Genomic DNA, 18999 nt, shown 5'->3' on the forward strand with positions numbered 1-18999 from the left:
AAACACAGGTGAGCTACATTCATTCTATACACTTATGACTTTGTGTTTCTACTAATTATCTCTATTTTGGTAGAAAATAAGTACAAGTATAAGTAGGAAAATAAATTACATTTTAATGAAACATTATTTAAAAAGATGATGGCTCTGCTTTTTGCTGGCTTCCCTTCCCTCCTCTATTACCTGTACTGCTCTGTTATGTCTCCTTAAAATAAATGTTCTCCTAAGTCACTTAATCCTTGGTTTTATTCTCTTTATTCTAATTATCTTGAGAAAGGTAAGGTCATTCTGCTTTTTAAGTTATATTCTCTCACTCAACCAAGAAAGAAAAAATATCAAGGAGCATTTCCAGGAGAATCGCTGGAGTGTAGCTAGGTAGGGTTGAGTGCGGAGCTTATGTTCACCAGGGTTGAGTGGCAGGCTATTGCAAAAAGGTGCAAGGGTACCACCCCTGGGTGGAGCTGAAGGTGACACCAGGTCTTACAGGACTCAGCATCAGGCCATAAGCTGGGAAGCTGGATCCCATTCTTTTTTTTACTTTTATTTTATTTTTTTTAAATTTATTGGCGCACTGTATTCATACATCATAGTAGGATACATACTTTTGTAGACATACATGCACACTTTTCCCAGTGAGCCCCCACCCAATCCCCACCCCATTCTCTCCCAATCCCTCCCTCCCATGCTTGGCTTAGTAGTTGACATCTAGTATTACGGCAATTTATCTAAAATTAAAAATGATAATCTCAAATAACAGTTTCATTTGTCTGAAACCAAGCTTTTGATGACTTAAAGATAACATTTCAATATTTCTTTTTGCTTTCTTTCTTACCAGGGAATTTTTTTTCCTATTTTTTTTAGGTGAAACTATCATATATTTATATATTTATTTTTCAGAAAAAAATCTATCCTAATATGGGATATGGACTCTAGGTACCCAAAACAATCTTGAAAAAGAACAAAGCTAGAAGATATATATTTTCTGATTTCAAACCATATAAAGCTACAATAATTGAAACAGTGTAGTACTATTCTAAAGGCAGATATATAAACTATTGGCGTTAAATAAAAACCTAGAGCTAAATTCTTCCCTATATTGTCAAGTTATTTTTGACAAGGTTTCCACGAACATTTGGTGGTGGAAATGATAATCTTTTAACTAAATATTGTTAAAAATAATAATTACATGGAAAAGAATAAAATTGGACCCTTACCTAATCCCATATACAAGTATTAACTCAAAATAGATAATAGACCTAAATATAAATCTTAAGACTATAAACTTTTGGGAGAAAATCTGGGTCATTAAACCTCACAACATTGAAATTGGCAGTGATTTCTTGGTTATGATTTCAATGGCACAGGCAACAGAAGAGTATACAAACTCCCTAAAAAAAATAAAAAAAAATTGTATATCCAAAGACAATGTAAACAGAGTTAACAGTTACTAATAGAATTGGATAAAATATTTCCAATTGCTATATCTGAAAGTATATTAATATTCCAACTAGACATCCTAAAAGTTAACAACAATAAAGGCAAACAATACCATTTAGAGATAGGTAAAAGACTAACATAAATAATGAATCTCCACAGATAACCAATATTAGTTGTCTGTTGGATGGAAAATCTTGTTTCTCTAGTTCTGATGTGTGTTACCTATTTCTTCTTTGTAGTTAATCTCTTTGAGTATTTTCTCTAGTGCTGGTTTTGAAGACATAAATTCCTTCAGTTTCTGTTTGTCATGGAAGCTTCTTATTTCTCCATCTAATTTGATAGAAAGTTTTGTTGGGTAGGAAATTTTTGGCTGGAAGTTGTTTTCTTTCAGAATTGGGAATATGTTACTCCAAGCCCTTCTGGCTCTCATAACTTGGTTTGGGAAGTCTGGAGTGATTCTAATTGGTTTGCCTCTGAATGTCACTTGGCCCTTTGCTTTTGTTGCCTTTAAGATTCTCTGCTTGGCTTCCACATTTGGTCATTTTGACAATTATGTGGTGTGGGGATCCTCTTCTCCGATCCTGTCTAAAGGGAGTTCTATAAGTTTCCTGGACCTGTGTATCAACCTCTTGCTCTACGTTTGGAAAATTTTCTGCTATTACTTCCTTGAAGAGATTGTTGATCCCTTTGGTTTCACTTTCTTTTCCCTCCTCTATTCCAATTATTCTTAGGTTAGCTCTCTTAAAATGGGCCCATATTTCTTCAATATCAGATTCCTGCTGTCGGATATTTTTTTCTAGATTAGAAACTATGCGTTCATTTTTGGATTGCTCATCTTCTAAGAGCGAGATTCTGTTCTCCATGTTTTCTAATCGGTTGTTTGTGCTTTGAATTGAGGCCTTTACTTCATTAATTGCATCCTTTATCTCTTTTTGGCTCTCTCTGAGTTCTTTTCGAAGCACCTCTATTATTTCTACAGTTATTTTCCTGATTTGATCTTCTAGAAATCTCTGATTTTCTGTTTTATCGGGTTCTGATGTTGTGGGGTTGTAGTCATTCATTGCTCCAGTGTTATTCCTCTTTCCCATGATTTCGGATGTTTGTGCCTTCTCTGGGTTCTTCCCTTGGGTCACTATGACTTCACTTAAGGTGTTCTGGATCTCGAGTAGTAGTATCTCAGACCCCAGTACTCCTTTACTGGGTTGTATCACAGAGTCTCCGACCCAGAGAGTCGATAGAGGCTGCTTTAGACTGTGGGGGGTGCTAGGTTGCGCGTTCTCCTATGGTGTGATATCTCTGCCACCGCCCCTCCCCCACTGGGTCAAGTCCCAGGGAGTACAGTACTGGGATTTCTTCTCTGTGGCCCGCAATTTGACTCACTGTTCTTGAGTACGCAGATGTAGCTGTACTGGCCTCGTTGAATTCGGTGCTGCTGCCGCTGGTGGCAATATGTCGCCACTGCTATGCCCTTGGCTGTGGGGCTGGCATTTTTCTTCTTGCTTTTGATTTCCACTCTGAATCCCTGCAGCGTGTGCTGAGCTCGGCCACTGGGAGCTTTAGATGCTCTCTGCATGGAGAAATCCCGCCTGGCTGTTCCGCTGTGGTTCACCTTGGCTTGCTGTAGCCGTCCCGTGAATTCGCCGGTGCCGCCGGCAGTATGGCGCTGCTGCCGCGTCTGCTGCATCCTCGGGCGTGAGGCCGGTGTATCTCCTCTGTGGCTCTGTTCTCAGTCCGCTTTCTCTTGGAGCCTGGTGATTTTTTGTTTCACTGGTGATGGTGTTTTCTGGCTATGAAAGGCGCTGATTTTGTGGTAATGGAGATTTGTTGTTAGCGGGGCTCTTAAGCCCCGCTTTTCTCGGTCGCCATCTTCCCGGAAGTCCCTGGATCCCATTCTTAAGTGGGCAGTAATCAGAAACATCACAACCAGCTCTGAATGATACCTTTACAAGTTTATCAAATATATACAGAATGTGCAAAGATTCCAAAGATATATAAAATACTTGTATTTTAAAGTGGCATTAAACATGAAGATTTAAATTTTTACTAAAATGAAAGAATAACTGAAATATTTGCATATCTTTGTTAAATGATCCACTAAGTAATTTCATGACCTAATTATTAACTATTATTGACCATTTGGATACTTCCTATAAGGTTTCTAAGTTTCATGTAAGATTGTTAACAAATAAGAACTCTCATTGTGATCTTATTAAAAATTATAGATATTTTTGGGAAGTAAAATAAAATCATACACACATATACACACATACATATATATCATTATTTGTATGTAAATATGTATGAATGTGTATTTTATTGCTTCTGTAAGGTGCAAGCATATGTGTGTTTTAATCTAAAGAAAAAATGAACAAGTTAAACAACTTCAACAATAACAACAACAATAATAACAACAAAATCCATCACCTTTATATTGCAGCAAGATTACTGAGCAAGGGGAAGAGAGGTAGAAGGATTTAGAGAGAATAACAAGACAGATCATGGGACCTTGAAGTGCATTACTAATAAATAACTTTTTGATAATGAAATCAAACTGAACACATTCTCAGAGTTTGTGTAATTAATTTGTGTGTGAAAGAGTTTTTAATGTCTGTATTTTATTTTATAAGAGGAAAGAATATTTATAAATGTAGCTCTTAGTATTGAATGTTTTCCTTTGTGATTTTTTTGCATTTGCATAAGGAATACAAAGGACCTTTGTGGTACCTGAGCCTACTATTGGAAAATAATAGATGATTCCTGTGCAATATAGGAATAATATAAAATGGAGCTTAGCATTTGAGGAAAATTACCCCCCCCCACACACACACCTCCTGACTGAGGATGCTACCAGCTGGTTTTATTCTCTATATCATTTTGGACAGGTTATTGTGCTTTAATTTTCTGGACTATAAAGAGCTATGAGACTTTATATCATCTGATAAAACATCTGTCCAGTTCTTTGCCTATAGGAGACATTTATAAATGCATTCTTTTTTCTATGCTGTAATAGCTGGAAGATAGATAACTCTATGAAGAATGATAATTTATTTTATGCTAAGGAAGGGACCCCATAGAATCCATATACAAGTGATGTTTACAGATTTACCTTTTTCTGGATTGAATTCATCTTTCTAAAATTCAATTCTGCCTGTAATCTGTGAGTGTGACTTTAGTTGGAAATAAGATAGTTGTAGATGTGATTGAATTAAAATGAAGTTGTACTAAATCAGAGTGAACCCTAATCCAATATTACTTGTGTCTTTATAAGAAAAGGAAAGACACGGACACACAGGCAGAATGCCAATGGCTATGGAGGCAGAGATGAAAGAGAAAGATCTGCAAACCAACAAATACCAAGAATCTCCAGAAACGGGAAGCTAGGTGAAGCCCAGAGGATTCTTCCCTGGAATCTTGAGGGAAAACATGGGCCTGCTGATGCCTCAATTTCAGATTTGGAGACTCCAGAATTGTGAGAGAATATATTTCAGTTGCAAGCCACCACATTTGTTTGTGATGGTGATTCCTAGGATATAAATTCAGCACCCTACATTCACTCTAAAGATTTCTCAGTATTTTCCTAAAGGGATTTACAGTTGTCCCTAGAGATCCGAGACTTGACTTCCTCGTCGCTTATTGTTGTGTTGAGATATTAAGCTTGAACTCCCTAATGAAATAGATATCTGAGTTTTAAAATAAATGGCAGTGACCTTTGATCACATACTGAGAGTTTGTTGAAATGAGAGACTTGGGACTTTGTACAGTGAAAGGTCAGATCACAGTTCTGGAAAATGCTGAGACTAGAAAAAATCGGTTTGCCCTGATAAAATGTTCAAAGAGCAGCAGCAGATGCCAGTGGGAGACCATGTGCTCACTATGCTGGAGAGATGCTGCCACCGCTTAATGGAAAATTTAAGAACAAGTTATACAGTTAGAATAGGTATTATGTGCATATCCTATACTAATTAAGAGAAGTGAAACAGATTTCATGAATGTACAAATATCAAATTCAGTCTCTTAATCCTCGGTGTTGGTATCTGTAATTAATGTCTACTGTCAATGACATGAGATTTCTGTGTCAGTTTGACTAGTAAGTTCTTAGAAAAAAATGTCTTAAAATGTATGAATATATGACCAAAGGGAAGGTTTAGGAAAATAAAGCCTTGTGAAGAAAGAAAGTTCTTTTATTTTGTTAGCAGATAACAGTGTTTACTGACTGAGAAGGTAAAAAATTTTATTCTTTACATAAAAATTAAAGGACCTTTTTTTGGTATTGGGTATAGAACCCAGTGGCATTGCAACTCTGAACTACACTCCCAACCCTATTTTTTTTTCCTTCTTATTTTGAAACAAGGTCTCACCGAATTGCAAAGAGCCTCACTAAGTAGCTGGGCTGTCCGGGAACCTAGACCCTCCTGTCTCAGTCTTCCAAATGCTGGGATTACAAGCATATTCCACCACGCCCGACTAATGGACCATATATTTTAAACATCCTTACTATGTAAATATGAGCTTTTCATAATAATATTAGTAAATATATTTAATTATACTTGTAAATATTTAATTCATAAAAATACTTAAAAATTTCAAAGTATATTTTAAAATATTAAAATATTTTAAATATATATTTGAAATGTTTAAATATTACATAGAGTTAGAACCAAACATTTCTCTAGTCCCATACAAACAAAGTATATAACAATATGCAAAGAGCCAAAGCATCCATAAATTTTATATGCATCTATTTTCTGTTTTGTGATTGTGGAAAACACTGAGCTAGAAGCAGTCCAATAGCCTAGCATTATTACCAAGAAATATCTGCATACCATGAAATCACAAATTAGAAGTATAAAGAATACTCAACCCCCACCTGTATTGTAATGTTTAGTGCAGTATCGTAAATCTTTTTCTTCTTTCAGTAGAAACTGGGGTAAAGTGAGTCCTTCTGCCACTTGTACTGGTGCCTCATCTTGCCACTCAAAAATGAGATCATTCATTGTGTACCCAACTAGGCAAAGCATAATAAAAATGTTAATCACTGGGAAAAGGCATGCAAATAAATACCCCCCCCACACACACACTTGTATGATCACATAGGATGAATGACCAGTGTCACTGTAACTCTATCAATGGAGCTATGAATTACCAGGTTCTATTTCCCAAAAGTCTATTCATATGGAACACTCACAGAAAAAATGTCAAAAAATTAAGTAGGCTAATGAAAGGTATAAAATATCAGGACATACATATGCATTCCCTCCTTGGGATGAGCAGCTACCACATGAATTCAACGATTTTTGTTTTGTTTCAACTCCATTACTTTTCCACTCACATTCTCTCAAATGATTCAAGACCCTAGCAATAAAAGCTCAAATTGTCACTGGTTAGAACATGACTTAAATTATAAAATTTTTTATTTGATAACTTTCTTGAGTTAATCACTAACTATTTTAGCTTATAGTGTCTGCCTCTATCTTCCAAGTCCAACATGGACAAAATGAGATAGATAGGACTTTTATTTAGGGAAAATAATAGTACAAAGAAAATTCACATGGAAGTTTTGTGGAAGAGGAAATTTTTGTATATACTATCAGTGAATTTAAGATAGAATTCACTAACACATTTTATAATAATTCAGAAGTACTTAATAAACTAAGATACAATATTTCTGTATGGGAGATATTGGTTTGGCTATGGTATGTCTCCCAGAAAAGCTCATGTGTTAGCAATGCAGAAGTGAAATAATTCAACCAGGGCTCTAGCCTCATGAATTCACTGATGGGTTAACAATTTGAATGGACTTACTAGGTAGTAACTGTAGGCAGGTAAAGTGTGGCTAGAGGAGGTAGGTCACTGGGGGCATGGCAGTGAAGACTATATATGTCCCTGATATCCCCCCTCCTCTCTGATTCCCAGATGCCAGGAGTTGAATAGATTTTGTCTGCCACACACCTGCCACCATGATGTTTCTGCCTTAGAATTGGACAACCATAGATTGAACCTCTGAAACTGAGTCAAATAAACTTTTGCTCCTCTAAGTTGTTCTTGTCAGATATTTTGGTCATTTCAGTGAAAAACAAACTAATACAAGAAGTATCTAAGACAAGTAGAATTTTATCATTTTCTTCACTCTGAGTGAGAAACTATGAAATTATTTTTTCCTAAAGGTTACCCACCAGTCAGGCAGAGACAAAAGTAAATACATCCTGTGGGTCAGGATTGTTGCTTACTCTAATCAGTGAGTTCTTTGATGCAATATTACCATGGAGGTTGAAAGAGAGAGAGGAAGTAGTATGTGGATTCTGAGATAAAGGAAGTGGAAGCTCTAGTTAAGAAAACAAAAGTTCTAGATGTATGAATCCACACACAAGGAACCCTACACCATAGAGGACCCTATACCAAATGGAATTTTTTTTTTCTGGAAACAAGATTGTGTTATAGGGGAAAGGCTGAGTCATTAGGAACAACTGATGTAGAGCAGGTTATGTGGAAAAGAATAGTGGATAGGGGAAAGAATTTATGATTTTCCACCCTTCACAATACTTGACAAATAACCTTCCAGAGAAAGCTGAACCTGATCTAGCTGTGGTGCCAAGGATTCTACCACTCCCAACTGATTCTTGGACATACCTAGCAGCATCCACTTCATGGGAACTGGGGATGGTGAAGACAAGAGCATCAGCAATTGAATATCCTTGGAATGTTTGGGATTCTGCTGCCAAAGATTTTAGTAGTAGAACCATCGGAGTTATGGATCATTGTGGAACAAGGAGTATTTGGCTTTTTGATAGAGTTTGTGAAGTCATCCAGACTGAAAGAGATATGTCTAAATTCTGGGTCTATAATAAATATGTGAATCCACAGCTCCATCCTCCATAGTACTTATCCTTAACTAATATTGTATATATTCACCAGTCTTCTTTTTGTCTTTTCTTGTTTTCTCTTTGCATTGAGGATTAAATACAGGAGAGCTCTACCTCTGAGCTTCATCTCAACTTGTGATCCCAGCATTTGGGAGGTGGAGACAGGTGGATTGCAGGTTTGAGGACAGCTCAAGCTAGTAAGACCCTCTGCAATTTAGTGAGACCCCGTTTCAAAACAAATAATAAAAAATAGGGCTGGGGATGTAGGTCAGAGGTATGATGCCCCTAGGTTCAATCCCCAGCACCACACATACACACAGAAAAGAAAATTGCAGAAAATAGGAATAGAAGGAATGCATTTCAAAACCATTACAAAAATATACAATAAACCCAAAGCCAATATTATATTTAACCATGGAATAACTGCAGAAATTCCCTTTTAAATTCAGGAACAAGACAAGAATGTCAACTATCACCGTTCCTTTTTAATATAGTTCTCGAGAATCTTCCTAGAGCAATAAGATAAAAGAAGGATTATGAAAGAAATTAAAATAGGAAAAAATAATTAAAATTACCGTTAACTGCAGATGACACGATCTTATATTTAGACCACCCCAAAAACTTAACCAAAAGACTACTAGACTAATTCACAAATTCTGCAAAGTAGAAGGACACAAAATCAACCTAAAAAAATCAGTAGCTTTTCTCTATGCCAACCATGAATCCATGGAGAAAAAACAAAAAACAAAAAAACTTCTGCAACAAGAATTCCCAAAGCTCGGGAAATTAAAATAAGAATTAATAAGTGAGATGACATTAAACTAAAAAGGTCCTGCACATCAAAGAAACTTACAAGTAGGTAAATGCTAGTGAGGAGAGGTCAATGCATACAATTTTAAAGACACCATTCAAGTAATACAACTTTTTAAAATCAGATAAACTTTGGTAGTTTTAAAGTAGCATAAGATGACAAGAAAAATGAGATTATTTTGTAATACTTTACAGTGGTTAGTAGGTTAAAGAAGTACTTATTTAAAGAAAGAATGTGGGCTGAGAATATATTTAAGTTCAATATGACTGCAGAGATTTATTAATCAATTATGGAATAATGTTTCATTTAAAAAGTAAATGGGAATCATAATATTTGGTATGTTAGAGAGAGAGAGAGAGAGAGAGAGAGAGAGAGAGGTATTTCTAATATGACCCAGTTTGCAAATGCTTATGTTCTTAATTAGCAGCTGGAATTAAAAAAATAACAGAAGAAGAAAACTCTCACTCTTGGCTGACAGTGGCTTGACATGCTAACGGTTGCTAGGAGAAATATTACTCAAGTAAGTCTTATTGACCTGACAAGGAACAACTGCTATGTCAAAGTGTATTTAACCAAAACCTTCTTATTTATAATTTGCACATTTAATTTGAATCATTTTGCCATAGCTTGGTCTGTTACTTATGTCTTATTTAAATTACAGGTCTGTTAAATTAAGTATCATTTTAGTAATTACATTTTCTGTGAAACTTTCTGGTATAACTGACCCAGAATAATTATTTTACAAGTCCTTGGGTTAAATTTCTCCCTGAAGACCTGAGATACTTTTGTATGTATCACAGATTTAAGTTTCCCCCTCTTTCTTTTGGATTAATGTTAGAAATATAACTTTTGACTGCTAAGTATTTTTTCTTAAGTGACAATCATGTGAATAACATTGTTCACATTTCTTAATAATACATGAGGGTGTCATAATTTAAACACAGATATTTCAAGTTTTAATCATAAATATCAATTAAAATCAGGGAAAAAAGACCCTAGGAGCCTATTTTAATGAGGATAAAGTGTGCTTAGCAGGATTTCTGCAGTATGAGAGGGTACAAGAGCATTCTGCTTGACCTGTTTGGAATGAGTTCAAGTTACTGAAAAACATCCTTGTCTGCCCCGTGGAAGCCTGAAAGTTCAGTTCTATTCAAATGTATCAAAAAATCAATTCATTTCATAGAACCAAATCATAGCAAATGGATGCTATGAGTAAAGATAATTTTTAATTATCTGAAAGTATGTAATATCTGGAGTAGAGAATAGAAAGGAACTATAGTAATCTTCTTGGGATTGTTAACATCTGATTTTTCAATATCACTACTAATTTATAAGAACCCAAACCTAAGATAATGTTAGAGAAGAGAGTCTTATGTGATATTAGCAGGAAGAACTACTTCAAAATCTTCTTTATGGAAGTATTTGAAAGGTGTCATGTAATAGTATTGATAATTCTGTAAAATTCAATTGTAAAATGATTGGATAGCTTAAAGGTAAAATTATAACATTTTGTGTAATTATTTATTCTTTAAGGGGAAATATCACAAAATGCTTATTGTTGGAATATATTCAGTCAAAGTTCAAGAGAAGGGAAATAATCAGCATAGTAATGGACAGATTTAAACATTAAAATTCACTTTTAATATACAGTAGATCAAAGACTAATACTGATTAGCCTTGACAGGATCTAGATGCTACTATAAATTATTTATTATCTTAATAAAACCACATTGTTCTTTTCAGATGCTCTCCCTAATATGCTGAAGGTAGAGAGAAAAAGGGTCATAAAAGGAACTCTAGAAGAAGAAGGAGATGTTATAGATGAACAAATAAGGTGACCTAACTGAGGGGGATGGGAGGTAGAATGGAAACTTTTCTAATATACATGAATTTCATTCATAAACAGAACAAAGACAATCAGTAAGCCAAACATAAAACAGAAGGAGGTGGGAGAGAATGGGGTACAAATTATGGGAGGACTAAATGAGTGATGTGTGCATGTATGCCTCTACCATGTTGTACCCTAATAAGATGTATGGCCACAATGCACCAATAAGAAAGATTAGAAAAAAGAAAAATCACTGATGACTTGGAAAAAATAGATGTATAGGGGTCTCAATATATTATATTAAAAATTACCATAATAGTTAAATTCTGCCTGTGAGTATGTGTTCAAATGTCACATCCTATTGATGGAAATATCACATTCATAAGACTATTTGAAGTGTGAAAGTCTTAAATTGCTCATCATAAATTAGCCAAAAGTTTGAAACTGGACTCAGTTTAAATATAACTACCGTATTTTTGAGAATTAATGTATTAAATATATAAGAAATACCAGGGGCATCCGTAATCTCTTCACAGAAATAATTTCAGAGAATTTCCCAAACATGAAACGAGAGATAGATCTTCATGTTCAAGAGACATACAGAACACCATTAAGACAAGATCAAAGAAGGACCTCCCCACACAACATCATAGTCAAAATGACTAACACAGAGGCCAAGGAAAAGATCTTAAAAGCAGTGAGAACAAAAGGTCAGGTGACATACAGAGGCAAAACAATAAGAATCACCCCCAGACTATACAACCCAGGTCATAATGCCAGGAGAGACTGGTATGACGTGATCCAGACCTTGGAAGAAAATAACTTCCAACCAAAGCTGCTCTATCCAGAAAAACTACTATTAAAAGTGGACGGTGAAATAAAAGTGTTTCAAGATAAACAAAATCTCAAAAAATTTATGAATTAAAAGCCAACACTAGAGAAAATACTTAAAGAAATAAACCATAAAGAATAAAAAAGAAGCAGACTTCAGAACCAGAGAGGAAAGTGATCAGAGGGGCTTCTAAGTAAGGAAGAAAGAAAAAGCTACCAAACAGATGACAGAACACAAAATGACAGAAAACAAAAATCATATTTCAATTATAACTCTTAACATCAGAGGATTTAACTCACCAATCAAAAGACATAGACTGGCAATGTGGATCAAAAACATAACCCAAATATATGCTGTTTGCAAGAAACTTACCTAACAGCCAAAGACACTCACAGACTGAAAGTGAAAGGATGGAAAAAGATATACCATGCTACTGGAGAACAAAAAAGGGTAGGGGTAGCAATCCTGATATCCAACAAAACCGACTTTAAACTAAGACACATCAGAAGAGACAAATCAGGGCACTTCCTTTTATTAAAAGAAACAATACACCAAGAGGATATAATGATAGTAAACGTTTATGCTCCAAATGTGAATGCAACCACGTTTGTAAAACAAACCCTTTGGGACATAAGATCTCAAATAGACCCAAATACAATAATTCTGGGAGACTTTAATATGCCTCTCACACCACTGGATCGATCTTCAAGGCAAAAGTTGACTAAAGACTCTTTAGAACTAAAGAAAACTATAAACCAAATGGACCTAATAGACATATACAGAACATTTCATCCAGAAACTACAGAATACACATTCTTCTCATCAGCCCATGGAACCTTCTTAAAAATAGATCACATCCTGGTACACAAAGAAAGCACCAGCAAATTCAAAAGATATAATTCCTTGCATCTTTTCAGACGACAATGGAATTAAAGTAGAAATCAACAACAGGAAACTCAAAAGAAACTATGCAAATATGTGGAGACTGAATGAAACACTATTGAATGATGAATGGGTAAGAGCAGAAATTAGGAAAGAAGTAAAGAAATTTTTGGAAATAAATGAAAACAGAGACACAACTTACCAAAATCTCTGGGACACTATGAAGGCAGTATTAAGAGGAAAGTTTATTGCATTGAGTGCTCACATAAGAAGGACTCAGAATCACCAAGTTCAGACCCTATTGGCACAACTCGAGGATCTAGAAAGACTGCAACAGTCCAACCCCAAAGCCAGCAGAAGACAGGAAATTATTAAAATCCAAGCAGAAATAAATGAAATAGAGAACAAAAATCAATTCAAAGAATCAACAAAACAAAAAGCTGGTTCTTTGAAAAGGTTAATAGAATTGATAAACCCCTGGCCAACCTAACCAAAAGAAAAAGAGAATTAATGCAAGTTACTAAAATCAGAAATGAAAAAGGAGACATCACTGTAGATAGTGAAGAAATTCAAAGGATTATCAGAAACTACTTTAAAAATTTATACTCCAATAGACAAGAAAACATGGAAGAAATTGATAGATTCCTAAACACAGTTAACCTACCTAAACTGAACCAAGAGGACATAGCAAGCCTAAACCAACCAATAGCAAACAATAAAATAGAAATGGCAATGAAAATTCTTCCATCAAAGAAAAGCCCAGGCCCAGATGGGATTTCAGCTGAATTCTACAAAGCCTTCAGTAAAGAACTAATACCAATACTTCATAACTTATTCCAGGAAATTGAAAGAGATGGAACTCTCCCAAATTCCTTCTATGAGGCCAGTATCACATTAATCCCCAAACCAAATAAAGATACCTCAAGAAAGGAAAACTACAGACCAATATCTTTAATGAACATAGATGCAAAAATTCTAAACAAAGTACTAGCCATACGCATTCAAAACCATATCAAGAGAATAAAACACCATGACCAAATTGGTTTCATCCCAGAAAAACAAGGCTGGTTCAACATATGCAAATCAATACATTTCATCCACCACATAAATAGAATCAAGAATAAAACCACATCATCATAGCAATAGATGCTGAAAAAGCATTCGACAAAATCCACCACCCATTCATGTTAAAAACTACAGAAAATTGGAATAAAAGGAACATACCTCAACATCATTAAGGCAATATACAACAAACCCAAAGCCAACATTATACTGAATGGGGATAAACAGGAAGAATTTCCCCTAAAATCGGGAACAAGCCAAGGATGTCCACTATCACCACTCCACTTCAATATAGTCCTTGAGACTCTTGCTACAGCAATAAGACAAGAGAAGGAAATCAAAGGAATTCAAATAGGAAGAGAGGAATTAAAATTATCCTTATTTGCAGATGACATGATCCTTTACCTAGAAGACCCTAAGAACTCAACCAAAAGACTTCTGGAGTTAATTAACAAATTCAGCAATGTTGCAGGATACAAAATCAACCTAAAGAAATCAGAGGCTTTTCTTTACACCAACAATGAATCCACAATGAAAGAAAGAAAACAATCAATTCCATTCACTATAACCTCAAAACCAATAAAATACCTAGGAATTAACCTAAGCAAAGATGTAAAAGACATCTACAACAAAAACTATAAAACATTAAAGAAAGAAATTGAAGACCTTGGAAGATGGAAAGACCTCCCATGCTCGTGGATAGGCAGAATAAATATCATCAAAATGGCCATTCTTCCAAAAATGATTTATAGATTCAATGCAATTCCCATCAAAATACCAACTACATTCTTCACAGACCTAGAAAAAGCAATCATGAACTTTATATGAAGAAAGAAAAGACCCAGAATAGCCAAAGCAATTCTCAACAACAAAAATCACGCAGGAGGCATCACAATTCCAGATTTCAAACTATACTATAGATCAATAGTAGTAAAAACAGCATGGTACTGGCACAATAACAGGTACACTGACCAGTGGAACAGAATAGAAGATACAGAAACAAATCCACACACCTACAGTCAATTAATCTTTGACAAAGGGGCCAAAAAGACAGCCTTTTCAACAAATGGTGCTGGGAGAACTGGCTATCCATTTGTAGAAAGATGGAACTAAACCCCTATATCTCACCATGCACAGGAATCAACCCGAGATGGATCAAAGACTTAGAAATCAGACCAGAGACTGTGAAGTTATTAGAGGAGAACATAGGCTCATCACTACAACATATAGGCATAGGCAGTAACTTTCTCAACAAAACCTCCAAAGCTCAGGAAATTAAACAAGAATCAACAAGTGGGATAGCATCAAACTAAAAAGTTTCTTCTCATCAAAGGAAACCATCAAGAACCTAAAGAGGAAGCCTACAGAACGGGAGTTCTTTACCAGTCACCACTCTGATAGGAGGCTAATATCCAGAATATACAAAGAGCTCAAAAGACTCTGCACTAGCAAAACAAACAACCCAATCAAGAAATGGGCAATCAAATTGAATAGACACTTTATAAAAGAGGAGATACAAATGGCCAATAGATTCATGAAAAGATGTTCTTCATCATTAGCCACCAGGGAGATGCAAATCAAAACTATACTAAGATTCCTTCTAACCCCAGTCAGATTGGCAAGCATAAAGAAATCAAACAATAATAAATGCTGGCGAGGATGTGGGGAAAGAGGAACTCTTTTACATTGTTGGTGGGAGTGCAAACTAGTTCAGCCACTATAGAGATCTGTGTGGAGATTCCTTAGAAAACTGGGAATAGATCCACCATACGATCCAGCTTTACCACTCCTGGATATTTTTCCAAAGGGGTTGAAAACAGAGAACTACAGCAAAATATGCATACCTATGTTCATAGCAGCACAATTTGTAATAGCCAAAATTTGGAAACAACCTAGGCCCCCATCAACAGATGAATGGTTTGCAAAGTTATGGGAAATACACACAATGGAATTCTATTCAGCTATAAAGAAGAACAAAATCACATCATTTGTAAGAAGATGGAAAGGGCTGGAAAGCATTATGTTAAGTGAGATCAGCCAAACACAGAAAGAGAAGGGACATATATTTCCTCTAATATGCCCAAACAAGTGAGCACTGGGGATACCAGAGGGACTCCAGATAATGGAAGGGAAATCTCAGCAAAGTTTGAATGGAAAACTAAGAGAGGAAGGAGGCTGAACTTGATTGATGAGTGGCTATTTCCAAATAGGTGTAAAAGTACGAATATAGCAAGGTTAGCCTGGGTATTAAGTATTGGGAGGGGGGGAAGGGAAACGAGGTGGGGGGAGAGGGCACCAAATACAGATTAAATTTACTTTACTTTAAACATTTACTTTCAATAAAATAAATTAAAAAAAAAAGATGTGGACAGTCTGGGAGATAATAGTTGTTGGTATTACATAGGAGGACATATTTAAACTTTAAATGGGAATTCATTGTATAAGCAGGAAATTAGTTCAGTGGTGAATGTTTTTGTCTTGGGAAAGTTTTTTGCTTCCTAACCAACATTGTAACTACCAAGACTTAAGTAACACTCAGAAAACAAAAGCCAAATATATTTCTGACTAGGCAAAAAAGCATATTATTTGGAACAATATCCAAAGTTTTTAAATTATGAAAGAGCTTGGATAACAGTAGAGATATTAATTGCTGAGGATGGCTGCAAACCTGCAATCCTCCTGTCTTAGTCTTCCAAGTACTTGGATTACAAACATTAGCCACCATGCATGGCTTTGAATTTCTTTTAGGTATATTTTCAAATATGGATTTTTCCATTTTCACTTCCTCATTTTTATGGAGGGAAATTGTATTTTTGCAAAGTGTTCATTTAAAAATATATTTTTCATCTTAGTATTTGTTAATATCTGTTTTGTGAATCTTTTTAAGGCAAATTTAATATTGTTATGTTTAGTTATTGCAAGATGGAGAGCCTTTTTGCTTTGTTTATATGTAATTTATACTATATTTTTTATTTTTTCTGCTCTTCTTTTATACACTGCATTTGAAGAATTAGTATTTGTAGTTTTGGCTCAAAAGTTAATTATGTTATTTTTATTCTTCGTTCTGTCCTGAACTCACACTAGCTTTTATTTTTCCCATCAATTTTAAATTTTATATGCCTCCTCTTCAATACATTTTTTTCTCTACACTATGAAAAATGTAGAGTTTTAATTCTGAGTCATGAATATACACTTTTGGACAAAGCAGCATAATGTCTTGTTGAAATGTGTGTCTACTTAGAAATGTGTGTCCTAATGATTGACAGACATTTATTGATCATTTATTATACTTAAGGAAGTTGAATCATTGCAGGTTACTAGGCCTTTGCCTGTGTTACATTTCCTTTTTTCTTATTTACCAACCTGCTATATTAACTTCTTTTTTCCCGTTTGCAATCAGATTTCATTCAAAGTGTACACTGGTTTTCTTAAAAATTCTTGTTTTCCAGTAGGTTTAACTTGGTTAAAATTTTTTTAGCTTGTTTAAATCAAAAGAAAGAAAGACAGGAGGACAGGAAGGCAGGAAGACAGAAAGACAAATAGACAGAGAGAGAGAGAGAGAGAGAGAGAGAGAGAGAGAGAGAGAGAGAGAGAGAGAAGGAAAGAAAGACCTCCCAAAAGAAGTTTAAGAAAAACACATTAAAAAATTTGACCTCAGAGTTGGGTGAGTTGGCACACTCCTAGTATTTGAAAGATTGAGACAGGAGGATCACAGGCTCGAAGTCAGCCTCAAAAATTTAGCAAGCCTCACAGCAATTTAGAGAAACTTTGTTTCAAAATCACATAATAAAAAGAGCTGGGGTTGTAGCTCATAAGTAGAATGCCCTTGGTTTCAATACCCTGTAACAAAAAGTAATCAAAGAAATAAATAAAAAAACCAAAAGCATTGACGTCAGTAGCTTCTACTTTGACTTACAGGGTTTCCTTGACATCTGCTAAGAGTTTAATGAATTATGCCGCTATTGTGAGCTAAATTAATTTCTAACAAGAAGCCAGCAAATGTTTAATGACTACAGTATTAAAGGTCCACTAGAGAAAATCTACTCATTCCTGAAAAAGAAATGAAGACACCAGGGGGAGGGAAAGAAGCAGCACAGATTTCCTGTACTGAGCTTCATATTGCTTGGAAATGTTCTGCAAAAGAGCAGACATGACAAGACATGAAAGGTCTTGTAATATCAGCAGGAGTGTTCTGCAAAATAGCCCCGATAAGCCTTCCTTATTTTATAAAAGAAACTCAGAGACCTAGCTTCCTTTAGATATTGTATTCCTTTTCATCTTCCTTTGATAACATTCACAGAAGAACAGATTTCACTCACTGTTCACTTTCTCACCATCACCCACATTTTTTTCAAATCTTTGACCCTCATTTTTCTAATCACACTTGTCATTGTCAACAGTAGCATCATCTCTTTTATCAATTCCTTAAAAAAATCTGCACCATTTGGTACTCTTAAGCAATTCTCAACAGTCTTTTCTATTTTAAGAGTGGGTAATATTGAGTTTAATTTGTCATCTATGACAACTCTTTTCTAGAATTTTTTTCCAGAATATCTTTGTGTCTTACAGGTCTGCTCATGTTAGGGTTTTTGCGTTCTCCTCTCCATTTCTTCAGCAACTTTAGCTGATTCCTTGAAACACTGTACACATGGTTTTTATTTAATAGTTTATCTTCCATTCTAACTCCTGCTTTTGGTAATAGATCTGAATTTCCCAAACTTGAAACATACGAAGATTGGATCAGTATATACTTCATGTATCCCACAAATGTGTATTTCCGCTCCTATATTCCCATTCTTTGATAATGCTTCTTCTAAGATGAATCCATTTATCTAAGCTCTGTGGCTCTGATTCACAGGCACCCAGTGCCTTTATTTACACTTCGTACCAATCTCTATTAAATTACTTAACCTTTCATTTGTTTGTTCCTACTTTCTGTTCTTTTTGCAGTACCATTATGAATCTTCTTAAATAATCTTAGTTCATTTGGTAAAGTAACCTTTAAGGGACACAGATTTGACCAAATAGTTTTTGTTCCTTAAATCATCACTGCCCATTGACTAGCATCCCACATCCTTGGTTTACTAATGAGGGCGCTCGAAAAGTCTGTCTTGCACATGTTTTGCTTTGTATTTTTCTCTGTTTACCCTAACATCACAACCAGGATACACAGTCAGTCTGTCCTCAGATTATCTTTCTTTATGATGCATTGCGAAGTCTGCCCTGCTCAGAATCTTTCAGTGCCCCTCCCCATTTATCTCCTTAGGCATTTCTCCTAATTTTAGATGAT

General features: G+C 35.2%; 1 protein-coding gene across 2 annotated transcripts in view; it reads right to left on the reverse strand.

Annotated features, from left to right (window-relative positions):
- GLRA3 (glycine receptor alpha 3) overlaps nucleotides 1-18999 on the reverse strand; it is a gene marked incomplete at both ends in the record, with an annotated part of 146484 nt that overhangs the window by 30823 nt on the left and 96662 nt on the right. For both annotated transcript variants that reach the window (XM_080709872.1, XM_080709871.1), the window contains one exon: nucleotides 6302-6439. In XM_080709872.1, the coding sequence (XP_080565998.1) occupies nucleotides 6302-6439 (138 nt within the window). The remainder of the gene's footprint in view (nucleotides 1-6301; nucleotides 6440-18999) is intronic.

Source organism: Muscardinus avellanarius (assembly GCF_963383645.1).
Source record: "Muscardinus avellanarius genome assembly, chromosome: 14".
Taxonomy (NCBI): Eukaryota; Metazoa; Chordata; class Mammalia; order Rodentia; family Gliridae; genus Muscardinus; species Muscardinus avellanarius.